The sequence below is a fragment of the Gymnoscopelus microlampas genome (assembly GCF_963454915.1).
Source record: "Gymnoscopelus microlampas genome assembly, chromosome: 17".
NCBI lineage: Eukaryota > Metazoa > Chordata > Actinopteri > Myctophiformes > Myctophidae > Gymnoscopelus > Gymnoscopelus microlampas.
In genome coordinates, this window is record NC_139954.1 from 35,726,091 (window position 1) to 35,752,900 (window position 26,810).

At 45.2% G+C, this 26,810-nt stretch overlaps 1 protein-coding gene across 2 annotated transcripts in view; it reads left to right on the forward strand.

Annotated features, from left to right (window-relative positions):
* The window catches only part of LOC311065075 (matrix-remodeling-associated protein 5-like), a 22,278-nt gene extending 2,050 nt beyond the window's left edge, over positions 1 to 20,228 (forward strand). Inside the window, exons 2-13 of one of the 2 annotated variants that reach the window (XM_084085282.1) lie at positions 400 to 626; positions 906 to 1,035; positions 4,050 to 4,291; positions 4,877 to 5,028; positions 6,726 to 10,507; positions 11,262 to 11,306; positions 11,873 to 12,014; positions 12,583 to 12,718; positions 12,821 to 13,966; positions 14,413 to 14,620; positions 15,312 to 15,533; positions 15,648 to 20,228. In XM_084085282.1, the coding sequence (XP_083941408.1) occupies positions 439 to 626; positions 906 to 1,035; positions 4,050 to 4,291; positions 4,877 to 5,028; positions 6,726 to 10,507; positions 11,262 to 11,306; positions 11,873 to 12,014; positions 12,583 to 12,718; positions 12,821 to 13,966; positions 14,413 to 14,620; positions 15,312 to 15,533; positions 15,648 to 17,870 (8,616 nt within the window). In that variant the 5' untranslated portion in view covers positions 400 to 438 and the 3' untranslated portion in view covers positions 17,871 to 20,228. The remainder of the gene's footprint in view (positions 1 to 399; positions 627 to 905; positions 1,036 to 4,049; positions 4,292 to 4,876; positions 5,029 to 6,725; positions 10,508 to 11,261; positions 11,307 to 11,872; positions 12,015 to 12,582; positions 12,719 to 12,820; positions 13,967 to 14,412; positions 14,621 to 15,311; positions 15,534 to 15,647) is intronic. The other variant, XM_084085283.1, reaches the window with a different exon arrangement.
* Positions 20,229 to 26,810: the final 6,582 nt, after the last annotated feature.

The window sequence follows — 26,810 nt, forward strand, 5'->3', positions numbered from 1 at the left end:
AGGGCTTAAATGTGATTAAAACCAGGAAGAGACAATGTCTAGACAATATCTAGTCTCATATCACAATATCAATATAATGACTTCATAAGTCTTACAATTAGTTTTGTTTACATTTCATGGGTCAGGATAATGGACCATATCATTTGCCTTTCAAGTAAAAACAAACATGGAATCTGATTGCACTCTATCTCTTCTGTTTGGAAACCGAGAGAAAGAGCGAGAGATAATTTAGCTTAAACTGTATCTATAAATAGGGGTATTTGTGGTGGTTCAGTAATAAACACGAGAGCTCATTAACCCTGCTAATTGAGTTAAGATTCTGTCAGCTGGGGGGCTGTGGTGCTGCTGCTTGCTACCAAATTCCCTGTTAATTGGTAATGAACTTTTTCTCATTCACAGTGATTACCCCATTGACTCCACTAATCTTCTGAACTGAAGATGTGTCAGAGAGTGAGTGCGCCGGTGACAGCGCTGACCGTGCTGGTGCTGGTTCTCATGGTCCCTGTGAGCCGGGCCTGTCCCAGATCCTGTAACTGTTACCAGGCCAGCGAGGTCCACTGCACCTTCCGTTCTCTGCTTTCCATACCTCCTGGCCTGCCCACACACACCCTACGCATTAATCTAGGGTAAGGACACATGCACACACTCATGCATAGCATACTCAGATACACATGCAAAGATGCAAAAAGCCAGCTACACACATACACGAGAGTGTGCACGCACAGTCGCACACACATGCACACACACTATCGCTCACAAAGAGTGTACAGTATAGATGGACCATATCAAATCAGAGCTTATATTGGTCATGGTTGTGCTGGTTGTCATAATATTTTCATATTTCCATGTGTCATTGGTTGACGATGTCCTTGGTTGATGATGATGTGGTTTCTCTGCTCTGGTAGGTTCAACAGCATCAGCAGGATCCCTGACCACTCATTGGCTGGCCTGAAGAAGGCAGAACTTCTGATGCTCCATGGCAACGACATTCACCACATTCCAGATGGGGCATTTCGAGACATGAAATCACTACAGGTAAACCGGAACCAACAGTAGTAGCCAGATTTACCAGATTTCTTCCAGAGATGTCATGTGCCTGGGCATTGATCAGAATCTGAATTTTATTCGTCACATCACAGGTTTACAGGGTGAAATTTGTGTGTGAGCAGTGACATTTCTGTCTCTGTGAGGAGGGCGGAGGAATGATTTGCAACACAGGGCCATAGGCGGGAATCAAACCTATGCCATTGTGGTTATGTAGTAGGCAGCAGAGTGAACCAACATTGGTAAAGCCCCATTTTGCTGGTCAGGATAAGGTGATGATCCAGGGATAGTTTTTTTTACAGGAAATAAATGTAGGAATTTGTAACTGAGTGGTAGCCAGGCTGTATCTCATTAATGTTCTGTGTCCCTGTGAAACGCTTACATCTTAGCAAAACGTCCAAAATGCATGATGAATGTTAATGGGGTCATGCATTTTTTATTCGGGCTGATCCGTTCACCCCACCAGTTACTACGAATTTCACTCAGAGATACCGGTTTTTAGCAGGTCATAGAAGATGGATACTGAAGAAGTCAAATTAGGGACAAGACTCCTCCGATATTCCTTTCATCGCCCTCCATCTCCTCAGGCACATAGAGGACGATGGGAACATTGTGAATATAACATTATTATGGGTTTCTGCTCTCTTTCAAGTGCGCTTTACTGGAGCAAACTCAACTCCTAAACATGAACATATGCAGAGTATATGCCTAGCTCTCTCACAGGATTATGTGTGATGTACAGATCCATGACATATTTATTCAGTGCTTGACAAAGAACAAATAGTAGTTCAAACAGCTTGAGTAATGTAGTGTTTACAGTATATTGTACAGAACCAAATACTTCAAAATGTTGGTTAATGTTACCACATGTTGCCACTTTGATACATGCACCTGTATCAGGGGTATATTATTATAGAATTATGTTCAGTGGGTGCACACATCTGGGATACATTTAATTTAAACCAATTCACTAATCCATTTGACCTTAGATATCAATAAATAACTGAATATGTTATTGTCTGGTCTTTCAGTGTACAAAACTAATGCATAATTTATATGTATGCTATTATTTTCTCTGTGTTGCTGACAGCAAAGGCACTGTTTTCAGGCCTCAGGGCAGGAGTTATCAGTCCAGCGGGGAGGACATATGACTCCTGGCAGCTATTGTTCCCCAATCGCCTCCAAGGCAGACGCTGATATATTTTGTCGTGTTAATAGGACCCATATTTCCACGTGTTGACTTGCCCCCACATGCAATATCTGTCAGCAGCCACAGCGACTTCTCCAGCTAAGTAGTTTCTCTGGGGAGTAAAATATCTCATAAATCACGCAGAGAGAGAGAAGGTGTATGCATCTTCTCCCTCAACTTCTGGTGGGCTTGCCACACATCACAAGAGTAGAAGTAATGAGTCTGGTGGGCGCATCACCACACGTCACAACAGTCACAGTAAGTTATGGTGGACTCGCACACATCACAAGAGTAGCAGTAGGAGTCTGGTGGGCTTGCACACATCTCAAGAATCGCAGTAACGAGTCCGACATCGTAGGATAAAGCCTGATTTAGACTATGTCGTATGACTGTGTCCTGCATCGAAAATAGCTGATCTACAAGTTCACAACGTGCCCCAGAGCGGTTTGGTAGCGTCCAACCGATTGAATCCTTCATAGAGCCTTTAGGCACCACCTCTGTGGGTATGTCTGACCAACAGGGGAACAGCATTGATCTGAGCTGCGAGCCAATGCGACGTCAGTCACGTCGAAAATAGCTGATCTGCAAGCTCACGACGTCCCGCAGAGCGGTTTGTAGGCCTGTATAAGTTAGGACGACAGAGACATTTCCATTTACTATTTGGATACCAGAGTGAAGAAAACATTTCTGTGCTGCAGCATCTCCATTGGGTTCCCTGTCTTGACCTGATTCATTCACAGCGTGGTGATGGAGGTACTGATGGAGCACAGTGTTTTGGTGGGCGCTCGTGGCTGTTTTCACTTCAATTGTGTATAAAATATGTAGGAGGTGTTTTTCAATCAGTTACGGTTAAATGGAGGAAATCATCTCTTCATGCAGACACTTACCTCTCCCTGGTCCACACACATACACACATGCGCGCGCACGCACGCACGCACGCAGGCAGGCAGGCAGGCAGGCAGGCAGGCAGGCAGGCAGGCAGGCAGGCAGGCAGGCAGGCAGGCAGGCAGGCAGGCAGGCAGGCAGGCAGGCACGCACACACGCACACACACACACACACACACACACACACACACACACACACACACACAGAATCTTATTCTATCTCTCTCTCCCAAACATTTGAAGCTCACCATGTGTGTGTGTGCTTGCGTGCGCGTGTGTTTATTGTTTATTACGGATCCCCATTAGTCCTCACCACAGTGATGACTACTCTTCCTGGGGTCAAAACAGGACAGTGTGTGTGTGTGTGTGTGTGTGTGTGTGTGTGTGTGTGTGTGTGTGTGTGTGTGTGTGTGTGTGTGTGTGTGTGTGTGTGTGTGTGTGTGTGTGTGTGTGTGTGTGTGTGTGTGTGTGTGTGTGCGTGCGTGCGTGTGTGCGTGCGTGCGTGTTTATTGTTTATTACGGATCCCCATTAGTCCTCACCACAGTGACGACTACTCTTCCTGGGGTCCAAACAGGACAGTGTGTGTGTGTGTGTGTGTGTGTGTGTGTGTGTGTGTGTGTGTGTGTGTGTGTGTGTGTGTGTGTGTGTGTGTGTGTGTGTGTGTGGACACATAATTGTTTAGTGTTTGAAACTCAGCTATAACTATAACAAGCTGAAGGCAGTTCTCAATGGAATTCTCTCTCTATATATGTTTCTGTCTCCATGCCCCAAAGCAGAGCTTCATACCAAACAAAACGCTTTTCCTTCGTGTTGTTCATTTTTAGTTGGACTTTTAGTCAGTCCAGACTGGAGAACATCTCCTTCTGATCACTGTTCTAACCTTTCAAACCCCCCCTCCCGCCCTCCCCTCCATCCACCCACCCTCCTCAGATATTGAAGCTGAGCTATAACAAGCTGAGGGAGATCTCCTCCTCCCAGGCCTTCTCCGGCCTGACCTCCCTACTTCGGCTGCACTTGGACCACAACCTCCTGCAGCACCTCCACCCGCAGGCCCTGCTCCAGATGCCCAGCCTGCGGCTGCTCCGTCTCCAGGGGAACCGTCTCCATCAGCTGCACCCCCGCGGTCTGTGCACCCTGTCGCTGCTCAACACGTACTTCTACTCCACACTCAGGTGAGCTTTAAATGGAACGGTAAAACCGCCGTTTCCGCGGAGCGCCGGGGCCGTCCGTTCGTGGGAACAAATGATAAATGGCCCGAATTCTATTCGTTTCAGTCCCGTGAGCATTTGACATCTCCGTGGCGAGCACTGTATCATTCTATAGCTGTTGCATCATTCCATCCTAGCCTAATGGGGTGGCAAGCAGGTACGGTTTCCATCAGTGGTTGGAGATAAACATCCTAACCTCTCGCATCGGCTGCACCGTCAGCAGTCCCTGTGCCCTTCCCCTGCTCTAAATGTACTTTACTAATCTGTATTGATGGAAATACTGTATACAGGATATACAAAAATGAATGAGAATGGATGGACAATGATGATGATTATAATAATTTTGATATTGATGAAGATTATGTTGACTATACTGATGATGGTTGATGATGATGATGTTTCTCCCTGCATCTGTCCATCCTTTCACGTCTTCCCTGCTATATTTCTCTCTTCCCTCCTTCCGTCCCTTTTTACTCCGCTTTCCTTGACACCATTGCTCTTCAATGCCACTCTGTACTCTTCTCCTACCCCTGTTGTTTTCCTCTCCAGGCACCTAGATCTGTCCAACAACAGTCTAACCACTCTGCCCAGAGAGACCTTGGAGACGGCGCCCCTGCTGGAGACCCTGGTACTGCAGGCCAACCCATGGAGCTGTGACTGCAGGATGAACTGGTTTTCCGGCTGGACTCTTGCTCACCCAGGTGAGACTGTTTGCCTTTGCATTCAACTATCTTCACACTTTGACTTTAAATTTCATCTAATATCTGTGGCTGTATTATGTCCCTCCCACTGCTGTAAGTGTTGTACACACAATGGTTAAAGATAAACTATAGTTAGAGACTGCCACAGAAATGAAAAAGATGGAAGGAGAGCAACAGTCTGTTAATCACTTAAGCACTGACATACTGTATCTATTTTGGGCATGTCATTATAGGTGAGAATGTTCAAAAATATCGTTCAAAAGAAACTAGCAGATCTACAAGCTCACAACACATTGCATCGCGTCATGGTGTGCTTGTAGATCAGCATTTTTTTTTAAATCGCTAAAGTATAAAATGGGGTGCTCCTTCCATTCCGACATCTCACCACTCCGACTAGTGGCTTCCGCGTGCGGTTAAGGTTAGGGTTAGGGTTAGGTATAGGGTTAGTCAACGTCGGAAAGGCGACATGTCGGAAAGGAGAAATGCACCCGTATAAAATAGGGCTTAAGTGTAATGACGCCAGTACAAAAGTGTTGTATTGTGTGATTCTATATTACCGTAGAATCACATGTACAATCAGGGAGTTGGTATGTTATCTTCCTCTCAACAACACAGTCATTTATAGAGAAAATCGTTCCCAGGTTACTCTGTGGGTGGCCTCTAGATGCATCTATCTAATTTGATGGCCCTGACTTAACATCGCTCTGCATACTTCAAGCAAAATCACATTATTATTTGCAACAGACGATCACGTCCGATTGTCCTCACAATACTGCACGCTAATATCTTGGAGTTGGGATGCAAAGCATCTGCTTTTTATTTATACCTTTGATAAAATCTCCCCAGATGCTGTCTATTGTTCTCTCCTCCTCTCCACCTCTGTCAGTCGTTCTCTCCGTCTCACCCTGTCATTGATAGAGACGTGGAAGCAGGCTGAACCTTGACATTTGTTTGGTTGACGTGCCAGATTCAGCTGTGTGACTAATCTGTCATGACCGCGTCCGCTGTGTGCAGATAGCTGAAATGTATAGGCTACTATGTGTTGTGCAACGATGAGGTGCTTGATTTGTGAGCTGCTTGATTTTATGTGTTGCACTATGGCCCCGGAGGGTACGATATTTCATTGTTGTTGTTTGCATAACCTGTGGAGTAGAGAGAATGAAAGCAGAACGACAACTTCAACTTAGATAAGGCAACCATTTGTATAGGGATGCAAAAGTTAATCGAACTAATCAATTTAATTTATTGTACAAAATGATTGATTGTATTACAACTTTTTTTCCCACAAAGAAATACTGTGACGCGTTCTGAACCTGCAGATCAGCTATTTTCGCTATATTTGCGCCGCTGTATGTCGAAGTATGAGATTGGGCTTAAGTGGTCAATCAGGTTAATCAATTTAGTCAACATAAAAGTCTATTCAAAAATGTAAATAATAAAAAAACATAATATAATATAATATTTCAATATTATTCAATTAATCAAAAGAGTCATCAATAGAATAACTGCTAAGAAAATAATCAATAGTTGCAGCCCTACATTTGTATAATGTCATTTGTCATTTACATGTGAAGTACAATCAGTTTTACTGTTTGAGCATGACAGCTGAAATGTAGGTTATAATTGTTGAGAAGTGATGTTAAGTGAACTCTCTCTCTCTCTGTCACTGTATGTCTGTCTCTCTCTCACTGTCTTAGGATTGATGAAATGTCCCAAAGGTCCTCAATGTCCCGTCTGTGAATCGCCCAATCCCCTCCGAGGGCGGGGCTTGCTCCAGCAGACTGACCTCTCTTGTGCCGCGCCTGTCATCTCCTCCCCAGGAAGAGACCCGCCTTCCGGGGTGGACCATGGCAGTGTCCAACCGATTGAATCCTTCATAGAGCCTTTAGGCACCGCCTCTCTGGGTCTGTCCGACCAACAGGGGAATAACGTTGATCTGAGCTGCGAAGTCACTCACTCTGCCAACACTCCGGACATCACACCTCTCCCCGATCTCTCCCTCTCATCCTCTTCTCCGCTGTCCCTCTCACTCTCCCTGTCCCTGGAGTGTCCCGTGGAGAGAGGGAGTTACGAGAGACTTTGGAGGATTCTGGCTTACTATAGCGAGACGGCAGTTCGCCTGGAGAGAGAGATAATGCTGAGTAAAGCCCCGGACTTGGCCTATCGTTACAGGCAGGCAGGGGAGAGAGAAGGCTACTACCACACTGGAGTCCGAGCTTCAGTCAAAGCCAAGCCCCAGTGGTTGCTACAGCCGTTTATCAGCATTCAACTTAACAGAGCGCAGTCCAGTGGGCACAGGCTTCAGCTCCTATTGACCACAAGAGCATCTGCTCGTCCTGACCCTGTTCCGTCCTTGTCATCTTCCCCAGCTCTGCGTCCATGGGTGCTGATCCCTACTAATCGCACCGTCACAGCACTAGCGGCAGTAGTAGGCAGTAGGGTAGAACTGACCTGCCCCGTTCTTAGCTCTGGCAAACCTACCATCATAGAGTGGAATCTCCCCGATGGATCACAACTCTTCTCCCCCTCCAGCAGCTCAGATGGTAGGGCCCACGCCTCAGCATCTGGTTTACTCATACAGAAAACGGAACTCTCTGATTCTGGGATATACTATTGCGTGGCCCGGGCGGGGATAGATGTGAACGTTCTGCCAGTGCGTCTCGCAGTCGAACACTCCTCTGTAGCGATTCCAGGGGAGCAAGTGGGACCGTCTTTAACAGGGATGGTTGGCGAGGCTATCATACTGCCCTGCGTGGCATCTGGTTCGCCTATGCCTGATATTAGTTGGGTGTTACCAGGTGGGAATATAGTAACGCAGGGCTCAGGCAGGGCTGATGGGCTCACTATCCAATCAAATGGGAGCCTGTCCCTGCCACGCTCTTCCATGAATGACGCTGGCCAATACCGCTGCACGGCGGTGAACCAGTATGGTGCTGACTCTCTTTCTACACAGCTGAACTTAAACCCTCGACCATCCCGGCCACTCATGGCGTCATTACCCAGGGGGCCACAGTCGGCTGCCGGTCGGTCAACTCGGATACGAGCCCCGTTGCTACAGAGTAATATGGTGGAGGAAGGCTCAGGAGATGAGGAGGAAGAGGAGGAGAGAAATCCTTTAGCCTATAGGAGGCGTACAAGACCACACCAGCCGTCCCTAAACCGACGTTATCCAGTTGGACACCCTCGAAGACGGGTACCCGTGAGAGAGGGTGTCCCGAGGAGGGGAGGTGGAGGAGCATCCTCTGGTGAACCGAGAAGGAACCACTTAGATAACAGACGCAGAATTAGTTCAACTAAACAGAGGATAGACCCACAGAAATGGGCTGACATATTGGCCAAGATACGCGACAGGACCGCTCTTAACAGCACTAGCCAGTCAAACAGTGTGGATGAGCCTACGGACAGAGGAACGGATGAGGATGAGAGTAGTCAAGACCGAGTAAGAGGGGAGGGAGAGAGAGATGGGGGAAAGGAAGCTGAAGGGTCATCTATTGATGATGCCAGTCTACAAGAGGAAGGCCTGCACCCTGTTCACACAGAGATGCCGACACACAGTCAGACAAAAATAAACACCCAAACAGACACAGGGACAGGGACAGAGACAGAGAGAAATGTGGACACTGAGAGCGGCACAGAGCAGGAGTCAGACCTACAGACGGGGAGGTCAACAGAAACACAAACAGAGAGAGAAAGAGAGAATGAGGCTGAGAAAGACACACAAACAGAGTTACAGATAGACCCAGTGACATCCAGAACCAATGAAATTGTCCCTGAACCAGTGGAAGAGGAGGAGAGGGGATCAACCCCTAAGCCTGTTGAACCCAGGCCTCAGAACCCACGGCAGGGACTTCTGCCTAACTCGGTTCCCAACTCACGGCCCGAGAGCCCCTGGAATGCTCGCAGGCGAATCGGTCAGAGAAGACGAATCAGCCGTCCCAGGGGGCGACCTCGACCCCGACCTCTGCCAGACCTCACGACACCGAGGTCACACTCTGTGGCCGCTGACATGACCGTGACCCACGTGGCTACTCCGTCTCTGGCTCCTACATCCAGTTCTTCAACCATGCCATTAGCGAAGAAGGATCAAATGACGATGTCCAGTGCGGCTCCAGATGAGCTGGAATTGAATTCTCCATCTCCTGCCATTTCAGAGTCTCTCCATCTATCCCCTACAGAAACCCCCTTCCCATCTCTTTCCTCATTAACTCCCCCTGTGCTCTCCTCTTCCTCTTCATCTGCGCAGACCAACTCTCCCCCAATGACACATAGACAAGACATGATGACTCACTCGGTCAACATACCGGATAGCATAGTACCCGGAACACCGGCGACACCCACCCCCCCTCGCTCTCATACCACGACGGTAGGGGCTCCCCCAAGCAAACATACTGATGGACCCCCAAGCAAACACGCCAAGGAGATGGAGTGGGATTTGTTAGGAGAATCATATGTGTCTTCGTCCCTCTCTCCCTCCTCCTCTGATTCGTCCACGGTACCCAGCACAGCTACCACCACTGTAGAAATCACTACAACTCCATCAGTCACCCCTATTCCAATTATCCAGAGTATCCAAGTTACTAGTGCTGCTAGAAGAGCTACTATTTCCACAACAAGTAAACGTAAAAATCCAATCGCCACTACTATTACCACCACCACTAGCACCGCTGCCCCTACTACGACAACTAGAAAAACTACAAATCCCATCATTATTACTGACACCATAACCGCCACAACTACTACAAGTCCCACTATGACTGCAACCACAAGCACTCCAACTCTTCCCTCTTCGACTAGTGCCACAACTACACTTCCTACTACTACTACTACTACTACTACTACTACTCCTCCTACTTCTACTACTCCTCCTACTACTACTACCACTACTACTCCTACTACTACAACTACTACTCCTCCTCCTACTACTACTACTACTCCTCCTACTTCTACTACTCCTCCTACTACTACTACCACTACTACTCCTACTACTACAACTACTACTCCTCCTCCTACTACTACTACTACTACTACTACTACTACTACTACTCCTCCTACTACTACTACTGCTGCTGCTGCTGCTACTACTACTACTTTGACTACTCTCCCTACTACAACTACACCTTTGATGACCACGACTACTCCAGCCACCACTAGAACAACCACCCCTATTACTTCTGCTGGTCCCACTACTAGGACAACTACTCCTATTTTCTCTACCAGTACTACTCCTGTCACCACTACAACCACTACTCCTACTACTACCAGTACTACTCCTACCACCACCACCACATCCACGAGTACCAGAGAACCCTCCAGACAGAGGCCGAGCTTAGAGCGGGTTGACCACAGAGGGGTGCCGGTTTCCGGGGTACCAGAGCAGAGCAGACCTCCCCCCAGCTGGAAGAACCCGGGAGCTAATTCTATTCCGGATTCCCACGGCAGCAGACCTCCCCATGCTCCGGCCCTCCCTGCCTCACCCGGGGTGAGTTTTGAATGTCTTCATAGGACATAACTTGGTGGGCAGTGTTATCCAAAGAAAGACAATGATATGGCGGGAATTAGAACAGAATCAGATTGTTCCACTTTTTTGGAAATATTTGTTCAGTTCTTTCATTTGTCCCTTACTTTTTCATTCATTCAGGTTAGATAAATATGTAATTGATCAATATACATCTAATTTGTAGTGTATAGTATATACTGTATATACTATATTACCTATTTTATACTTTAAAATATGTTTTTTAAATATCTACCAGATCACAACATGTTGCTTTGTGACGTATTGTGAGCTTGTAGATCTGCTATTTTCAGATTTTTTTAAATTCATGAAAAGTTTTGAAAATGTTTGCCCAGAATGACATGCCCAACCGCAGGTTGAACGCGGTTAATTCAGCCTGTCGTTTATTCCAAATGAGCTCTTGCCAAGTAAACACCAGCACATGTACACATTCACATGGTGGAAGACAAACACAGACCCAGTGGGGAAGAATAAAATAGTGGAAATTGCACAGCACTGTAGATGTGAAAATAGACAATTCTGTCTGTTCAAATTGACATTGTAAGATGTTTATAGCAATTTTCCAATTTCATGGCTTTTCCAGAGCTCTGCTGGAGTGCTTGAAAGATCTAAGAAGGAGATTAAAAACATGTGCCCCATAATCAACAGCCTTACACTATGTACTCTAAGAGTTTAATCCTGTGGGATTTGAGATAATCAATGATCAATCTATTCCTAGAGCTCTGCTGCAAGGCCCGCCCAGACCAGACCATTGGTTCCACAGGTGAATATGGTTTCAAAGTCATTCTATTCTGAATTTCCCCTAACATAATATAAAGAACAGGAGAACTGTTGCGCCTTTCTTTGTCCTTTTGGTGAAGATTAACTGCAGGTGCGGTGGTCTCGAAAAACATAAGGGTAAACTGATAGACGGAGACTCGCTCACTGCATTGAGGTTAAGGAAAAACTCCTTAGACAAGACTTAAAGAAAAACATTTTTCTTTATTTTTGGATGCCCATAATGTGCTCGGTGCTCAGTGGATTAAAAAGCAAACGTTTCAGTCCTCCCAGGACCTTCGTCAGTGCTATAATGGTGGGACACAGACAAATACACTGCTTTTATAGGGTGCTTGATCACCTCAGCTCAGGTGCTGATGATTACTACTCAAGGTCATCACCATGGGCGTGGACAGATCAATTGCAGACAGAAAAAACAGGATTACACATAACATAATATATAAATATTATAGTTGCCAATTATGATGGGTCTTTTTTTAAATGTTTTTCTATTAAAAGATTTAACTGTGTGCTTTGGTATTTCTATTCTGTTTATCTGTGTGTTGGCCACAGGTCCCAGTTTTGAGATCCAGACCCAGGATCGCTGATCCCCATATCAGGACAGTGTCTGTCCCAGCGGAGAGCACTGCCAGTCTGGCCTGTGAGGCTAAGGGAGAGCCTAAACCCACCATCACGTGGACTAAAGTCTCCACAGGTACACACGGCCAGGAACACACATGCATGAACGTGCACACATTTCAAATAAAAATGCTCAGTCACGAATGTATTAGTCATTTCAATGAGTTCAGAAAATGTTTCTTTTAACATTCAAATACTAAAAAGCTTTTCGCATGAACAGTGTACTGGTCAAAAAGGATTAATAATAAATTCAACACATCATTCCAAAAGCAATTGGACCTCCTAAGTAATTTTTTAAGCCATAAAAGTTTTGTTTTGCAATGATCGCATGAACATCACGCATACATAAAATTTACTGTGACAAAAAACTTAACACCCACTTACACCCAGCATTACACACTGGCATGCAAACAATGGGCTTTTCTATAGAGTACAGTGGTGGAAACAAGTCATGGAAGATTTTGTTCACTTCTGACCTCACTACACATGTGTCGCTGTCCCTCCCTGCCACTCCTTTCCTGTTTCTTCGTTACTCTGCCTTTCTTTCTTATTTTTTTTCTTTTTCTCCCTCTTTTCTCCCACTCCCACTCTCTTGCTTCCTTCCTTCATCTTCCTATCTCTCTCTTTCTTTTTCTTCCTCTTAGGAGCGGTGATGTCAGTACACTCCAGGACCCAGCGTTTTGAGGTTTTGCCAAATGGAACCTTTGTCATCTACAATGTACAGATGCAAGACAGGGGGACGTATATCTGCAGCGCACAAAGCTCACTGGGTCGTGACAGGTAATACCATGAATATTGGACATTCTAATTATAATGTGTACAGTACAGTATTATATATCACTTGTCTCCATTTGTCAAATGTTTTATGTTTTTCCATCACAGGATGCTCACCACTTTGGAGGTATGGTCCCGCCCCCCACGGATGCAGCTGGCCAATTACAGGGAAGCTACTATCCATCAGGGTGGAGAGTTGCATTTGGATTGCCAGGCAGATGGTGTTCCAAATCCTCTCCTCTCCTGGGTTCTTCCTGACCGCTCCGTGAAGACCCCCGAGGACTCCTCCCATGGCCGCATGACCATGCACGCAAACGGAACACTCCATATCTCTGCGGTGTTACTCAGTGACCGGGGTGTGTATCGCTGTGTAGCTTCCAACTCGGCCGGTGCGGCCAGCTCCTCTGTGCGCGTGCACGTGTCTTCGTTGCCCCCGGCGATACACCAACCCCGAGAGGAGCACTTGGTTTTGACCCTGGGAATGCCCGTTTATGCCCACTGCTCCGCCCGGGGTGCCCCACCTCCGACCCTACGATGGCGAATCCCGGACGGGACGCTGGTGCGCACGTCTCAGTTTCTCCACGGGAACCTCTTTGTCTTGCCCAACGGCACGCTGCACATTCGAAAAGTGGGGCCAAAGGACTCTGGGAGTTACGAATGTACGGCGACCAATGCAGTGGGAGCTGATAAGAGGACGGTGAGGGTGGAGCTCGCAGGATGGAGGGACGGACAAGGAGTGGAAATTGCACGGGGCGCCACGTCTACACTTCCACCTCAACTACCTCGTTCGGATGGAGGCTCCTCTCGCCCCGCATTGCCGTTCCATCCTATCAACGCCAGCAGACTCTCCCCTCCATCTCCATTCAATCGATCCAGGACCTCTACACCGCCCCCCAACTCCCCAGACTCTCCTCTTCCCCACAGCCCCCCCTACTCTAATAATCCATCTCCCAAAAGCAATGCGACAGGCAACATCTCCCCAGTACACTCCCCCCCACTGTCTCCATCCTCTCCTCTCTCCCCGGCAGTCTCTGTAAATAACACCAGAGTGTCACCCTCCACTGTAAACCAGGCGAGAGCCCCCGCTGTCCCTGTCAGCCCCCTTACTAAAGCTCGTATCACCTCTACCTCACCCTCTGTCTCTATGGTTCACTATGGGGGTTTCCTTCAACTTCACTGTTCAGTATCTGGCAACCCACTGCCCACCGTTATCTGGAGGACACCCAACAGGAAACTAGTTGACATGCACTTCAGGTACGTGTGTGTGAATCAAGAAGTAAGAATCAAGGGTCAAGAGGGGTTTATTTGTCACTCATACAGCTACAAGCAGCGGAATGTTGGTGTGGCATGTTCCACAAGACTGTGCTAACAACAGCAATACAATATATGCAAGTTAATAATAGAGATAATAGTCGACTGAATTAAGAAAAATAAGATAAGATAAGTTAAAAATCATTCTTCATTGTGGGTGCGTGCGTGCGTGCGTGCGTGCGTGCGCATGTACATCACATTGTATAGTAGCTGTGAAGGCAAATTATTTCAATTTGAGAAAAGTGAAGTGGTTGTACTTTCCAAACTACTATTTAAGCCTTTACACATAAGTTGATATCAGTTGATATGCCATTGGTAATATTTTTCTAATTGTGTGTGTGTGTGTGTGTGTGTGTGTGTGTGTGCGTGTGCGTGTGCGTGTATTCTAGTTTTGACCGACGACTTAAGGTACATCCCAATGGCAGCCTCTCAGTTCATACAGTAACAGAGAAGGATGCTGGGGATTACCTGTGTATTGCGCGCAACAAGGTGGCCGACGACTACCGCCTCCTCCGAGTCTCTGTGGCCACCAAGGCCGCCAAGATCGAACCCAAGCAACCGTCCAATCAGATGGTGGAATTCGGCGGACCGCTGAAGGTAGGCTCCCTTAAGTGATCTTCATTTACAAATGTTCGTGAATTGAGTACAATTCATTTATGACTTACTGTATGGGTGGCTTGATGGCCTAGTGGTTACAACGTCTATCCCTCAGGTTTTTAAAGTGCAGATCGCCAGGGGGGCCAGTTGGAAAGGAGAGGAGGGAAAAGGGGCGGGGGGGTATGAATCATTATTAATTAATGAATTCATTACAAATACAAATAAATAGGTAAAGAAAGAAAGATATGTATCTTCAATTAAAATTCATAATTCATAAGATGATTGTACCAGTTTAAGCACCTAACCCTGGTGTCCCTATTTTGGGCATGTCAACAAAGCTTGCATATTTTATTTTAAACGCCATTTCTCATTAGGGGACAGGGCTATGGGTATTTGGGTGTCCTTGGCAACGAAAGGTTTGGGAGCCCCTGGTCTATACCGTCATGAAATTGAAAGGTCACAGGTTGGAGATTAAAAAAGTCAGCGAGTTTTAATCCACGTGTTTGAAGTGTCCTTGAGAAACTAACCTGCTTACTCACTGTGTAACACATTGTGTATCTAAAGTGTAACTTTGACTTTGACTTTTGTCTAACCTCGGCGATTAAAATAGCAGAGGTAGACATCATATGGGTAGTTATAAAAAGAAATTTAAAACAGCAGTATGTGAAAATATATCCTGCTGTCCTTTTAGGTGGATTGCCTGGCATCAGGACTACCCGACCCAGCTGTCCGTTGGAGCCTCCCAGATGGAACCATGGTGAACAGCGTGTTGCAGGGGGAACAGAGGGGAGGACGCACACGGCGGCTAACGGTGTTCGACAATGGAACATTGCTAGTGCCAGCAGTGGGGATGGGAGAGGAAGGGGAGTATACATGTTACGCTGAGAACCAAGGAGGACAAGATACCATGAAGGTAAGACAATCAATTTCCCACGGAGAGCATTCATTTACATTTCTTTCATTCATGTACACATTTTGATATGCAAATGATGCATTATTTATTCATTTATGCTTAATCCCTTTCAAGATTAAAGTCAAGGTCATGATGAACTCTCCGCCGACCTTCACTGATGCGCCAGGCTATGATGTCATCAAAGTGCGACAGGGAGCGACCGCCGCCATCCGCTGCAGGGCCAAGGGTCATCCTGCCCCCACTGTCACGTGGTTCTCCTCAAACAATCGTATGATCCCTCGGAGCTTGGGTTCCCGTTACTTTTCAGAGCGGGTTGTGGTGGTTTCGGACGGAACTCTGGAAGTCCGCCTAGCCCAAAGGAGCGACACCGGGAACTATACCTGCCGAGCAAGCAACGTGGCTGGGGTGAGGAGCAGGGTGGTGGGCCTGGAAGTGGAACTCCCTAACTATGGGATGAATAGCAGGGTGGGCGGAAGTACATTTACTGTAGGAGTTCATGGGAGAGGCGGGGTCGGGGGTGTTGGTAGCAGCAGTAGTAGTAGTAGTACCAGCAGCAGTGGGAGTAGTCATAACTCCCTTGTCAATGTTAATACAGGCCTGAATGGAGATTCTTATAATGGATTTAGCAATGGAGGCACAAGCAGGTTTGGTAGTAATGGTGCTCATGGCAGCAGTACCAGTGGCAGCAGTAGCAGTAGCGGTATTGGAGTAACAACACGGCTTGGTAGCAGTGAATTCAGTGTTGGAGTGAGTGGGGCTAACAATATAGCTATTAGACCAGGTAATATGGGAATAAATAGCAATGGACCTGGGATTACAACTAATGCTAATAGTAATAGTGCTAACAATGCTAATAGTCCAACTGGTATTGGAGCAGTTAGCGGTGGACTGGGCAGGACAAATATTAATGAAGTTAATGGGAAGGCTAGTAATGGTGCCAGTGTTAGTACAGCCAATGGAAGACCAAATAGTGCTACTAGTAATACTGGTGTTATAAATAGTAGTGGGCCCAGTAATGGAGCTGGAACCAGCATAGTAAGTAATAATGGTTTGAGTAGGACTAGTAATATAGGAGAGTCTAGCAGCACGAGTGGTACAAATAACATTAACGGCAGGGTCAGCGTCAGCACTAGCAATAGTGGCACAAGTGCTATTAGTAACCCCACAAACACTGTGGTGAGTGCAGTAACATCAGTAAAACAGCGAGTAGTTAGAGGACAAACTGTGATGTTACCATGTCCTTCTCATGGTTCGCCTCCACCCCGCTTGTCCTGGCTTCTTCCAGGTAATGGCATTTTGCCGGCTCCGTACTATGGCAGCCGGCTCACTGTGCACCGGAATGGCTCCTTGGAGCTACGGGGTGTGCGTATGAGTGACGCTGGGACCCTGGTTTGTGTGGTGAGAGGAGAGAGGGGAGAGTCAAGGATACAAGTGGAGCTGGTGGTCTCTGAGACACAGGCCGAACCCCCACCACACAGGACACCGGCAGTAGAGAGACCTGCCCCAAGAGGTGCAGGTTTATCTGAGGCTTCTAACTCAGCAGGTCTACCAGCCATCCCACATTCAAGACACTACTCAGGCCCACCACAAGTTGTTCTTGAGATGGCTCGTCCACAAAGGCCAGTTACAGAAAGACCTCCACAGGGACGCCCATTCATACCCGTTGCACCTCGCTCAGAAGTTCCATCGCTCCGTTCTGGTGGCACCGTCTCAGAGCAAGTGAGAAACAGACAGCAGCCGGTGGTGAGCACAAAAACAGGTTCTCTGGTCAGCATCATTAATGGGGAGACCCTTCACTTGCCCTGCTCTGCTCCTCAGGTCTTTGGTAATGCCCAAGGGTCTCTGTCCTGGACCTTGCCCAGTGGCGAGGTGTTGTCCCGGGGCGAGAGCAGTGGTTCGGGCCGGTATTCGGTCCATGCAGATGGAACACTAACAGTCCAGCAGGCATCTGTTTTCGACCGCGGATCCTACTCCTGCCGAACCACAAACCACGATTCCTCCTTGGCTGCGCTCGTCACGGTCCCTGTGATCGTCATCGCCTACCCTCCTCGGATCACAATAGGCCCCTCCCCTGTGACTTACACACGCCCTGGAGTTGCCGTGGAGCTGTCCTGCCTGGTCATAGCAACACCCAGAGCGACCATCACTTGGGAGATGCCTGACAGGTCGCAGCTGAGGGCGACGGGACAGGCGCGCACCTACGGCAACCGTTACCTCAGCGCCCAGGGCTCACTGATAGTTCAGAACCCGTCGAGTAGGGACACAGGATTCTACAAATGTACCGCCAAGAACGTCGTAGGGGTTGACACCAAAGTTACATACTTGCATGTTATGTAATGGAGGTGATTCACACCCAGAGATGCACGCACCTGTGTTTAGACGTGTGCAGCCAGAGAACACACACAGAATGCACACACATGCAAAAACTGAGAGAAATCCATACCCTCCACGATGTACTGTAGTGCGCACAGAAACAAGCGTGCAAGTGTGCATACCTATGGATTTACATATACACTGTGATCACACACAGACCATGCGTTTGCATAGAGACACACCGAGATAGAGACCTCACGAAAGGCTCTTGAATAGTGGTGACAGACTTCCTGTTCTCTGAATAGTACAGTATACCGTATGTCCCTCGTGCCCAAAGGAACTGCAATGCTCAGTGCAGAAGACACTGTCAAGCTGAAGAAAAGACTGAAGTACATAATATAATATATGTTTTATATCTTTATTTTTATGTGTGGCTTTTACATCCTGTGATTTTATTGCTCTGTTTTGTATAATGAGTCACAAGATGCTTTGCAGAATGTAAGTGTCTGTATTTGTCTCTATAATGAAGCGTATCAGATTTTTTTTATATAACTGAGTTTGTATTTGACATGTTGTGCCTTATCTCAGCTGTTATATGAACAGTACTTATGAAGTTCTAACTGAGTTAGTCAAAGTCCACAGCACAGTGGGTTAGGTAGCAAGAGACCTAAGATGTTGCTGGACTGGTACTTTTGGTTTAGACAGTAAAATGCATAATACATTGAGCAATTGAAATGCCCATAATTGTACCAATGGACTTTTCAGGGAATATTTCAAACCAATTAATCAGAGCAAATTCTTTATATAAAAAAAAGAAAAATCGATGGACCCTATTTTGTGGAAACAGGCGAACCAGCGTGAACTCAGACAACAGCATGTTGGGTATATGACAAACACTGATCACAGGCCGCTCGCGACAACAAATGGCGTTCACATGGGTGTTCAAATGGTGTATACCATTTCATACCATTGGTAAGGCTTGGAATGACATATCTTCTCTATCGAAGATCTTAGACTTAGCCCAATGGTGTACTAGTCATTTCCACAGTGTCATGGAAGAAAAGGCTCAGAAACCTAATTCTACGCCTCAAACAGACCGCCAAGAGCAGATGATATATGATTACTATCTTGGGAGGAAATAATAAATGCAGATAATACATCTGACACTGGTCCTTTGAGAAGCATTTCTCAGTTAAGCCCAGTTCATGGCCCAATTAATAATCAACAAATAAACTAAGCGCATGCATGAGCACAAAATGACTGTTGCACAGACTTAGGCAGACGTCTACTCAGGGTCCACTTTTGGTCCGCTATAGCCTGTCTCTAACAGTTTTTTATTGCTTGCGGCAAAGTGGTGCGTGAGCAGATGTCTGCCCGGGATGTCCGTGTAGTCATGTATATTGAGTCAGTGTGTACTACCTGTCCGTGTGACCAATCCATGAGTAATGTCTATAGAATGTGGCTTGGTAACCCTCTGAGAGTAGGCTTTGAGTAAACTGGACTATGAAAAGCAAAGTTTTGCGGACAATCCACTGGAGTCTCCATCTGTGTATGTGTCTGTCTGCTCCCTGTTGTACACAATACAAGCACCTTAAGAAACAGGTTTGATTATGTCTGGTAAGCTAAACAAAACCTGGAACTATCATAATCTGTTAAGTAAGTTTTTTATAAAGGAGTAACCTATATGGATATCGTGCCTTCAATGTGATGTGCCTGGTGGCTCAAGCAGTTGGTGCACCAAACCCCTTCTTGTCTCGCATTTGTCTCTCCTCTCTCTCTGCCCTTGGTTTCCTGTGTTTCTATACTGACCTATCTGTAATAAACCATCAAAATGTCAAAAAATAATCTTAAAATGCTGAATGCATAAAAAACATGCTGTGACAATGTATTCCAGCTTGATGGACTCATGCCAAAGTGAAACAGACAAGCATAGCATCATACAAAGCAGGTTTGTGTGATTTTGGACACGTATATCTGGGTGTGCCTCTACAAACTAAAGTGAGCAGAAAATAGCAATCGATGAGCGCATGCCTCGTATTAGTAGACCTGATCCAAGCAGGCAGGCAGTGGACAGTGCAAATCCTGGTCCTCGTTGACCCCAAAATTGCAGCGCGATGCTGACTTGCAAACGACTCACCCCCAACCGCACCTCTCTCCCACACTGGTGCATGGTGAGTTCCCAAAATACCAAACAAACACAGCAAGCGGGGAAAGTCACGCCACTTCGCTTCCGGTCAATTCACTCATTCGCTGCACTTCATGCCAATCCACCTGGCCCAAAATAGGGCCCTATAACTCCCTACATAGCATTTCAAACCGTCTGGGCACCTTCATTTCAACATGTTTCTAAAAAAAAAGAAAATCCATTTCTAGGTACACCAAATTGATTATACACACATATATATATATATATATATATATATATATATATATATATATATATATATATATATATATATATATATATATATATATATATATATATATATATATATACTGTATACAGTATGACTTAAGAGACAGCTGAGAGTAGTGAAATATAAATTCTGTTAAACAGTTCTGTTAGCTGCTGATAGCTACAGTATGTCAACCAGGTACATGTGGCAGTTCTGTGATGGGTTGTGACTGGGATGCAACATCTGCTTCATTCATTTGCCAGCAAGTGAACACGCGTGCTCACGCCACAACATTTACTGTGCAGCGCCATTTCCGTCCAAGTTAGATGAGAGTATTATTCTCATCTAACTTGGGTCAGCGTTTGCCATAATATACTGACTGTGATGTCCTATTTAAAAATAATGGGTGAACTCTTTTCAACAGGCTATAAAAAGGTCCAGATAGATAAACTACATCCCTGCATATATTACAGGTCCTTTGGATCAACCTGATAATGGAAGGCATTGTAGCACGCTGATTATCATCCTTTTTAATTGGAGTTTAGTTTGATAAGCATTAGCCCACGGACCCCTATCTGATACGATTCTTTTTATTTCTTTTTTATCTCTGGTTCCCCACTCCACAGTGTAAGATCCTCTCTGTGTTCATGTTAGTTACAGACCCATACGGGTCCTACTGTAATCCTAACTATCAATAATTTATCTGGGGACCACCTGGAATCCACTGAATCCCTGGGGGTTCCCGGACCCCACATTGAGAACCAGTGATGTAGCACCAGCTGATATACTGTAGCACAACCAGGTGCTTAACATCAGTTACACCAGGAAACACATTTAATTTTAACTTTCCATGACCTACTTTTCGGATCTGACCGAGACTTTGACATCAGCTGTCCGTTCTATCTGTCTCAAATTCTCTCAGCCTCAGAACCAGAACTCCATGGTTCTGGTTCCGGTTTCCTTCAAGTGCATTGTTTACATCACTGTGGGCAGTACTTGATACGGCCCAACGCCGTATCATAAACACAACGTGGGCCAAGTCTTTGAAACTTGATATTTGTGGTAATTACTTTGATAGCGAAGTCTGGGTAAATAACGCTTGTCATTCCAATGCCTGTCCAAACTCGTTTAATACGCTCGGAGCACATGCACAGTATAATCCTCAGTGTTGATTTAACTGAGAGTGTAAATATGGACCCACATGGACACGTGAGGTTCCTTTTGGGTCCATTCTTACACTCCCAGAGTTATTGAGCACTAAGGGGTTTACTGTGTGTACCAAGACTGTTTGTGTAACTACCCTTTGATTTCAGTTTCTTGTTTTTGTGTCATCCTTAAATTATTTGTCTTGTAAAGACTCTGTCGTAAGACCCTGATGTTTAATGCTTCTTTGTCAGGAAGGGAGAGATTATTGGTACTTAGTGTTGAGTTTCTCAGTTGCCATCTTTGAATGTTTGCTTTAATTTGATCAACTTCATTTTATAAATAAAAAACGAAAAAGAATGACAAGTATTGATCTTCTAAAATGCTGATGTGGTTTAAATGTTTTGTTTAGAAATGTGCGAGCCTGTTTGTACAGTACGTTGAGTAGTTTGTGTGAGTGAGTGTGTGTGTGTGTGTGTGTGTGTGTGTGTGTGTGTGTGTGTGTGTGTGTGTGTGTGTGTGTGTGTGCCGCTTGTGTGTGCATGTACTAACATATAAGTACATGCATGTTTAACCTTAAACCCGACAGTATACTGACACGATACTGACCATGACTAACCATGATACTGAAATGATACTGAAATGATACTGACCATGATACTAACCATGATACTGACCATGATACTGAAATGATACTAACCATGATACTGACCATGATACTGACCATGATACTGACCATGATACTGATCATGATATTGATCATGATACTGATCGTGATACTGACGTCATACTGACCATGATACTGTGTGTGCGTGTAAAATGTTTTGTTTGAAAATGTGTGTGCTTATGAGCAAGTCATCGACAAAGACAGAAAGACGATGCACGAGTGTGAGAGGAAACTAGAGAGTTTATTATGAGAACAGAAAGCCTTTATCCACAGTCTCAGCTGTCAAACCAAAAAATGTAGCATTAGAACAGACACATGTTGATGACATCACATCCTCATCCCTGGGAGACGTAATAAAACTGCAGCAGGCAGTGCCAGTGCAGCCACACCATTCCCTGCAGTGGTGGAAGAAGTACTCCAATTTCTTTACTTGAGTAACTTACTGTAGTTAATTTCCACCACTGGTAGCCACACTATTCTCAAAGCTGTTGAGTGCTTTCTGCCCCTAAGTGCTTTGCACAGCTTTATATTCTGAACACAGGACTATCGTGAGTCCTATAGGCTGAGAGAAGCCCCCCAGGCTGATCCAGCCTTTTTCCACGATCCACCAGCTTGCCCTGGGCTAAATCCTGCAATTCTATTTTTAATGATACAAGCTGACGCTAACCTTGCTCCAGAGAAGGATTGTCTTGCTTTGGGCAAAAATCACACACCAGTTGGCTTTATTTAGAATGAGTCAGTGTGAAGTCTTAGCAATGCACAACGTTAAAAAGGCTCCACAATTCAACTGGCTATCGGCTAATATTGCACAACTTACTTTGCAGAGCCGAAAATGTGAAAGTGGAACTGCACCAAGAGTGAAGTTCTTAAATGGAGATTAATTAAGCCTGATTTATACTTGTGAGCTTAATTATTAAGCTCACAGTGTTGCGATGCGACGCGATGTGAGCAGCTATTTTTTTTGCATGCAACACCGTCGTACGAGTATAAAGAATGATGGGTGGATTAGTGAGTTGTTCAGATAGAACTGAAATGCATTCAAGCACTGCTGGACCAAAATGCAATAGCCACCAAAACGTGTACTTTCATTCAATATGGATATTTTGGTTCTTAAACTACCTTGCCAGACATTTATTATGTGAGGTAGGCGTAGGCATTTGGTTTGCTCTCGTCTGTCTCACTTCTTGGTCTTTACGTTACTGCAAATGGGAAACCCTCTCTTGTTCATATGTGTACACATACATGAGACTTTGACAAGAAGAGTTTGCACAGGTTACACTATAAGGGACTATGAGGCCATGGGTTATGATTATGAAGCTCTTTTGATACAATGTGGTCATATCTTCCACACACTGCCTCATAGCAACAGCATAAACATTAGTTAATATTTCAGCTATCAACACACAATTGACCTAGATTTAGCCATCGGTGGTGTCATAAAATACCATCTTATGTGATGCAACATCTGTACAACACCCATCATGACTTAATGAGGGAACCCCTGCCAATGCAAAAGGAAATTCTTCTGGGTAGTGCGACGGGTACTGTATTCTTAGTCTATAAGAATTAGCCAACATATGTGTTCATTTACTGTAGCTAAAGTATTTATGTACATCAGAGGATATCAAGATCTAACAAACAGTATATGAATGGTGCATACGTTTTCATAATGCAGACCAGACACTCAGGGTTTGCCTGCTCGTCCTTTAGTCATATACTGTACTGTACATCACTGTTGTCATCATGATTTAGTCATGGCAGCTGGGTCTGGCATATCAATGAAGAGCGTCAGAGTTCACATGACTTTCACATCTCTGTCTTAGTCAAAACTAACAAAAAATATTATAGACATAATGTGAGAGTGTGTGTGTGTGTGTGTGTGTGTGTGTGTGTGTGTGTGTGTGTGTGTGTGTGTGTGTGTGTGTGTGTGTGTGTTTGTATTAATTGTGCTGAAGTGGTGTTTTGTGTGTGCATTTGAATACTGAGCAGGCAGTCCTATTTCTCATATCTTATTGAGTTAAATTGACTTTGTTCGGGCAAACATAAGAGCAGAGCGGGCTACTTAAATTCAGGGAAATGCAAACTGTGCCTCGTCCAGGAAATGAATCCGATTGCCGTGTGCAGTGAACCACGGAGCTGGTTGGAAGGCCTGGCTAAATTCAAAAAGTAATCTCCTACAGATTACCAATTATATACAGTAGACTTTTCCCAGATGCAGTTAAGTGGTGTACTGACCTGACGTGGTGGCTCTTTCAGAGACTTGGTTAAAATCAACCACTCCAGATGTTCAGGTTTCTGGGTTTAATCTGTTTAGATCTGATCGCAAAGGCCGATGTGGAGGGGTAGCACTTTATATAACAAATAGGTTCCAAGGGACGGTACTTGAAACCGTGACAATCCCACGGCAATTTGAATTTCTGGCAGTGCAGATAATGGTGGCAAATGACCCGCTCACCATCATTTGTGTGTACAGGCCACCTTCAGCTGTATCAGAAACATTGGTAAACCTAATAGATTTAGTTTCCAAGTATACACACACGGAACTTGTCCTATTGGGTGATTTAAATTGGGACTGGAATAGTGACAAATCTACTTGTTTCAAACAGCAATGCGACTCCCTCAATCTGAGCCAGATTATTCACAGCCCTACTAGACCTGACAGTAACACTTTGATTGACATCATTTTGACAAATGCTGTGCATAAATATGTTTCTGTTGGGGTTTTTGCTAACGATGTTAGCGATCATTGTGCCATTGCATGTGTGAGAAGCACTAAAATGCCTAAATCAATTGGGCTAACTGTAATCAGACGATGTTTCAAACACTTTTCAGAACAAGCCTTCCTGCATGACCTAGCACAATTAGATTGGTCCCACGTCTCATTAATACCCTCAGTAGATGAGTCCTTTTCTTATTTTCTGGATCTTTTCTCTTTTGTGGCAAACAAACATGCTCCCCTAAAGAAGGTCCAAATCAAAAATAGATCAAATCCATGGTTCTCTAGGACCTTAGGTGACCTGATTTTTGATAGAAACAAGCACTGGGCACTGGCCAGAAAGACAAAGGCCACAAATGACTGGCTTCTCTTTCGAATCCTAAGAAATAAATGTAGTGCTCTCACAAAAAAATTGAAAGCAGAGTATTATTTAACTCTTACCTCTGACACATCCAGTAATCACGCCAACTTCTGGAAAGCAGTTAAGCTGCTCCAGCAGAGGGGAATTACCGGCCCCCCCCCAAAGTTGCGGGTGGGGGAAAATGTGGTTTGCGACAAAAGAGTAATAGCAAATGCTTTTAATGATCATTTCAAACGGGCTGGACACATTTTTGAGGAAGAAAATGCATCCTCCTCCCAGCAAGGTTCAGAAGAGGATGCATCCTCATCTATGGTTCCAAATGCTTATTCTGATTTCAACTTTTCTGCCATAGCTGTATCGGATGTTCTGCTTGCACTGACCTCTTTAGATCCGAAAAAGTCTCCCGGTCCTGATGGCCTTGACCCCTATTTGCTAAAAATAGCGGCGTCAGTTATAGCAGAACCGTTAACAGACATTCTAAACCTTTCTCTAGTATCGCAAAACATACCGGCTAAATGGAAGCAAGCGTATGTCTCACCCCTCCTCAAGGCTGGTGACCCCCTGGATGTAAACAATTATAGGCCAATTTCTAATCTTTCTGCCTTATCTAAGATTCTTGAAGCTCAGGTATCAGTGCAAGTAAAACACTTCTTGGAAGCGCATGTGATTCTAAATGCTATGCAATCTGGTTTTAGAGCAAAACACAGTACGGTCACGGCATGCCTTAATGTTTTGGATGACATCAAGGATGCCTGGGATGACAAATTAGTCTGCACTGCTCTATTTATCGACCTAACTAAGGCTTTTGATACTGTCCATCATTCTATCTTGCTAAGTAGACTCTCTAATGTAGGTATGAGTCAAAAGGTGACACATTGGTTTAAGAGTTACTTGGTTGGCCGAACACAATGCGTCAAATTGGGAGACACTTTGTCTGAGCCTGTAGCCATGGACAAGGGAGTTCCTCAGGGCTCCATTTTAGGTCCCTTACTTTTTCTTGTATACATAAACAATATTTGTAATCAATCACAGCACTCTAGGTACCATATGTATGCGGATGACACGGTTCTGTATACATGTGCGCCAACAATGGAATTGGCTGTAGCAAATTTGTCTATTGATTTCATTGCCTTGCAGCAGGAACTACACAAAAGTAAACTGCTACTAAATGGAAAGAAAACTAAGGCCATCCTGTTTACGCCACGTGCTTCTCCTGCCCCTTTAAGTATCACCACTCTGGACGGAACATCCATTGAGTGGGTGGATAATTATAAATATCTTGGGTTCTGGCTAGATAAGCATTTAAATTTCAAACTGCATGTAGATGCTCTGAGCAAGAAATTGAAATTTACTATAGGTTTCTTCTATAGATTGAAGGCATGCTTTGCCCGAGCAGCTCGCCAAAAATTGGTTGCTGGTCTGTTCTTGTCCCAGCTAGACTATGGTGATGCCATCTATAGGTTTGCTTGTCCCACTACATTGGCCAGTTTGGATCCATTGTACCATTCGGCATTGAGATTTGTAACTAACTTACCCTTTAGGACTCATCATTGTACTCTGTATGCAGCAGTCGGCTGGTTCTCCCTAGGTGCCCGTAGGCAGCAGCATTGGTACACTTTCATCTATAAGGCAATCTTGGGTGGAATTCTCCCCACTTATATCTCCTCAAAATTTGAGGTGG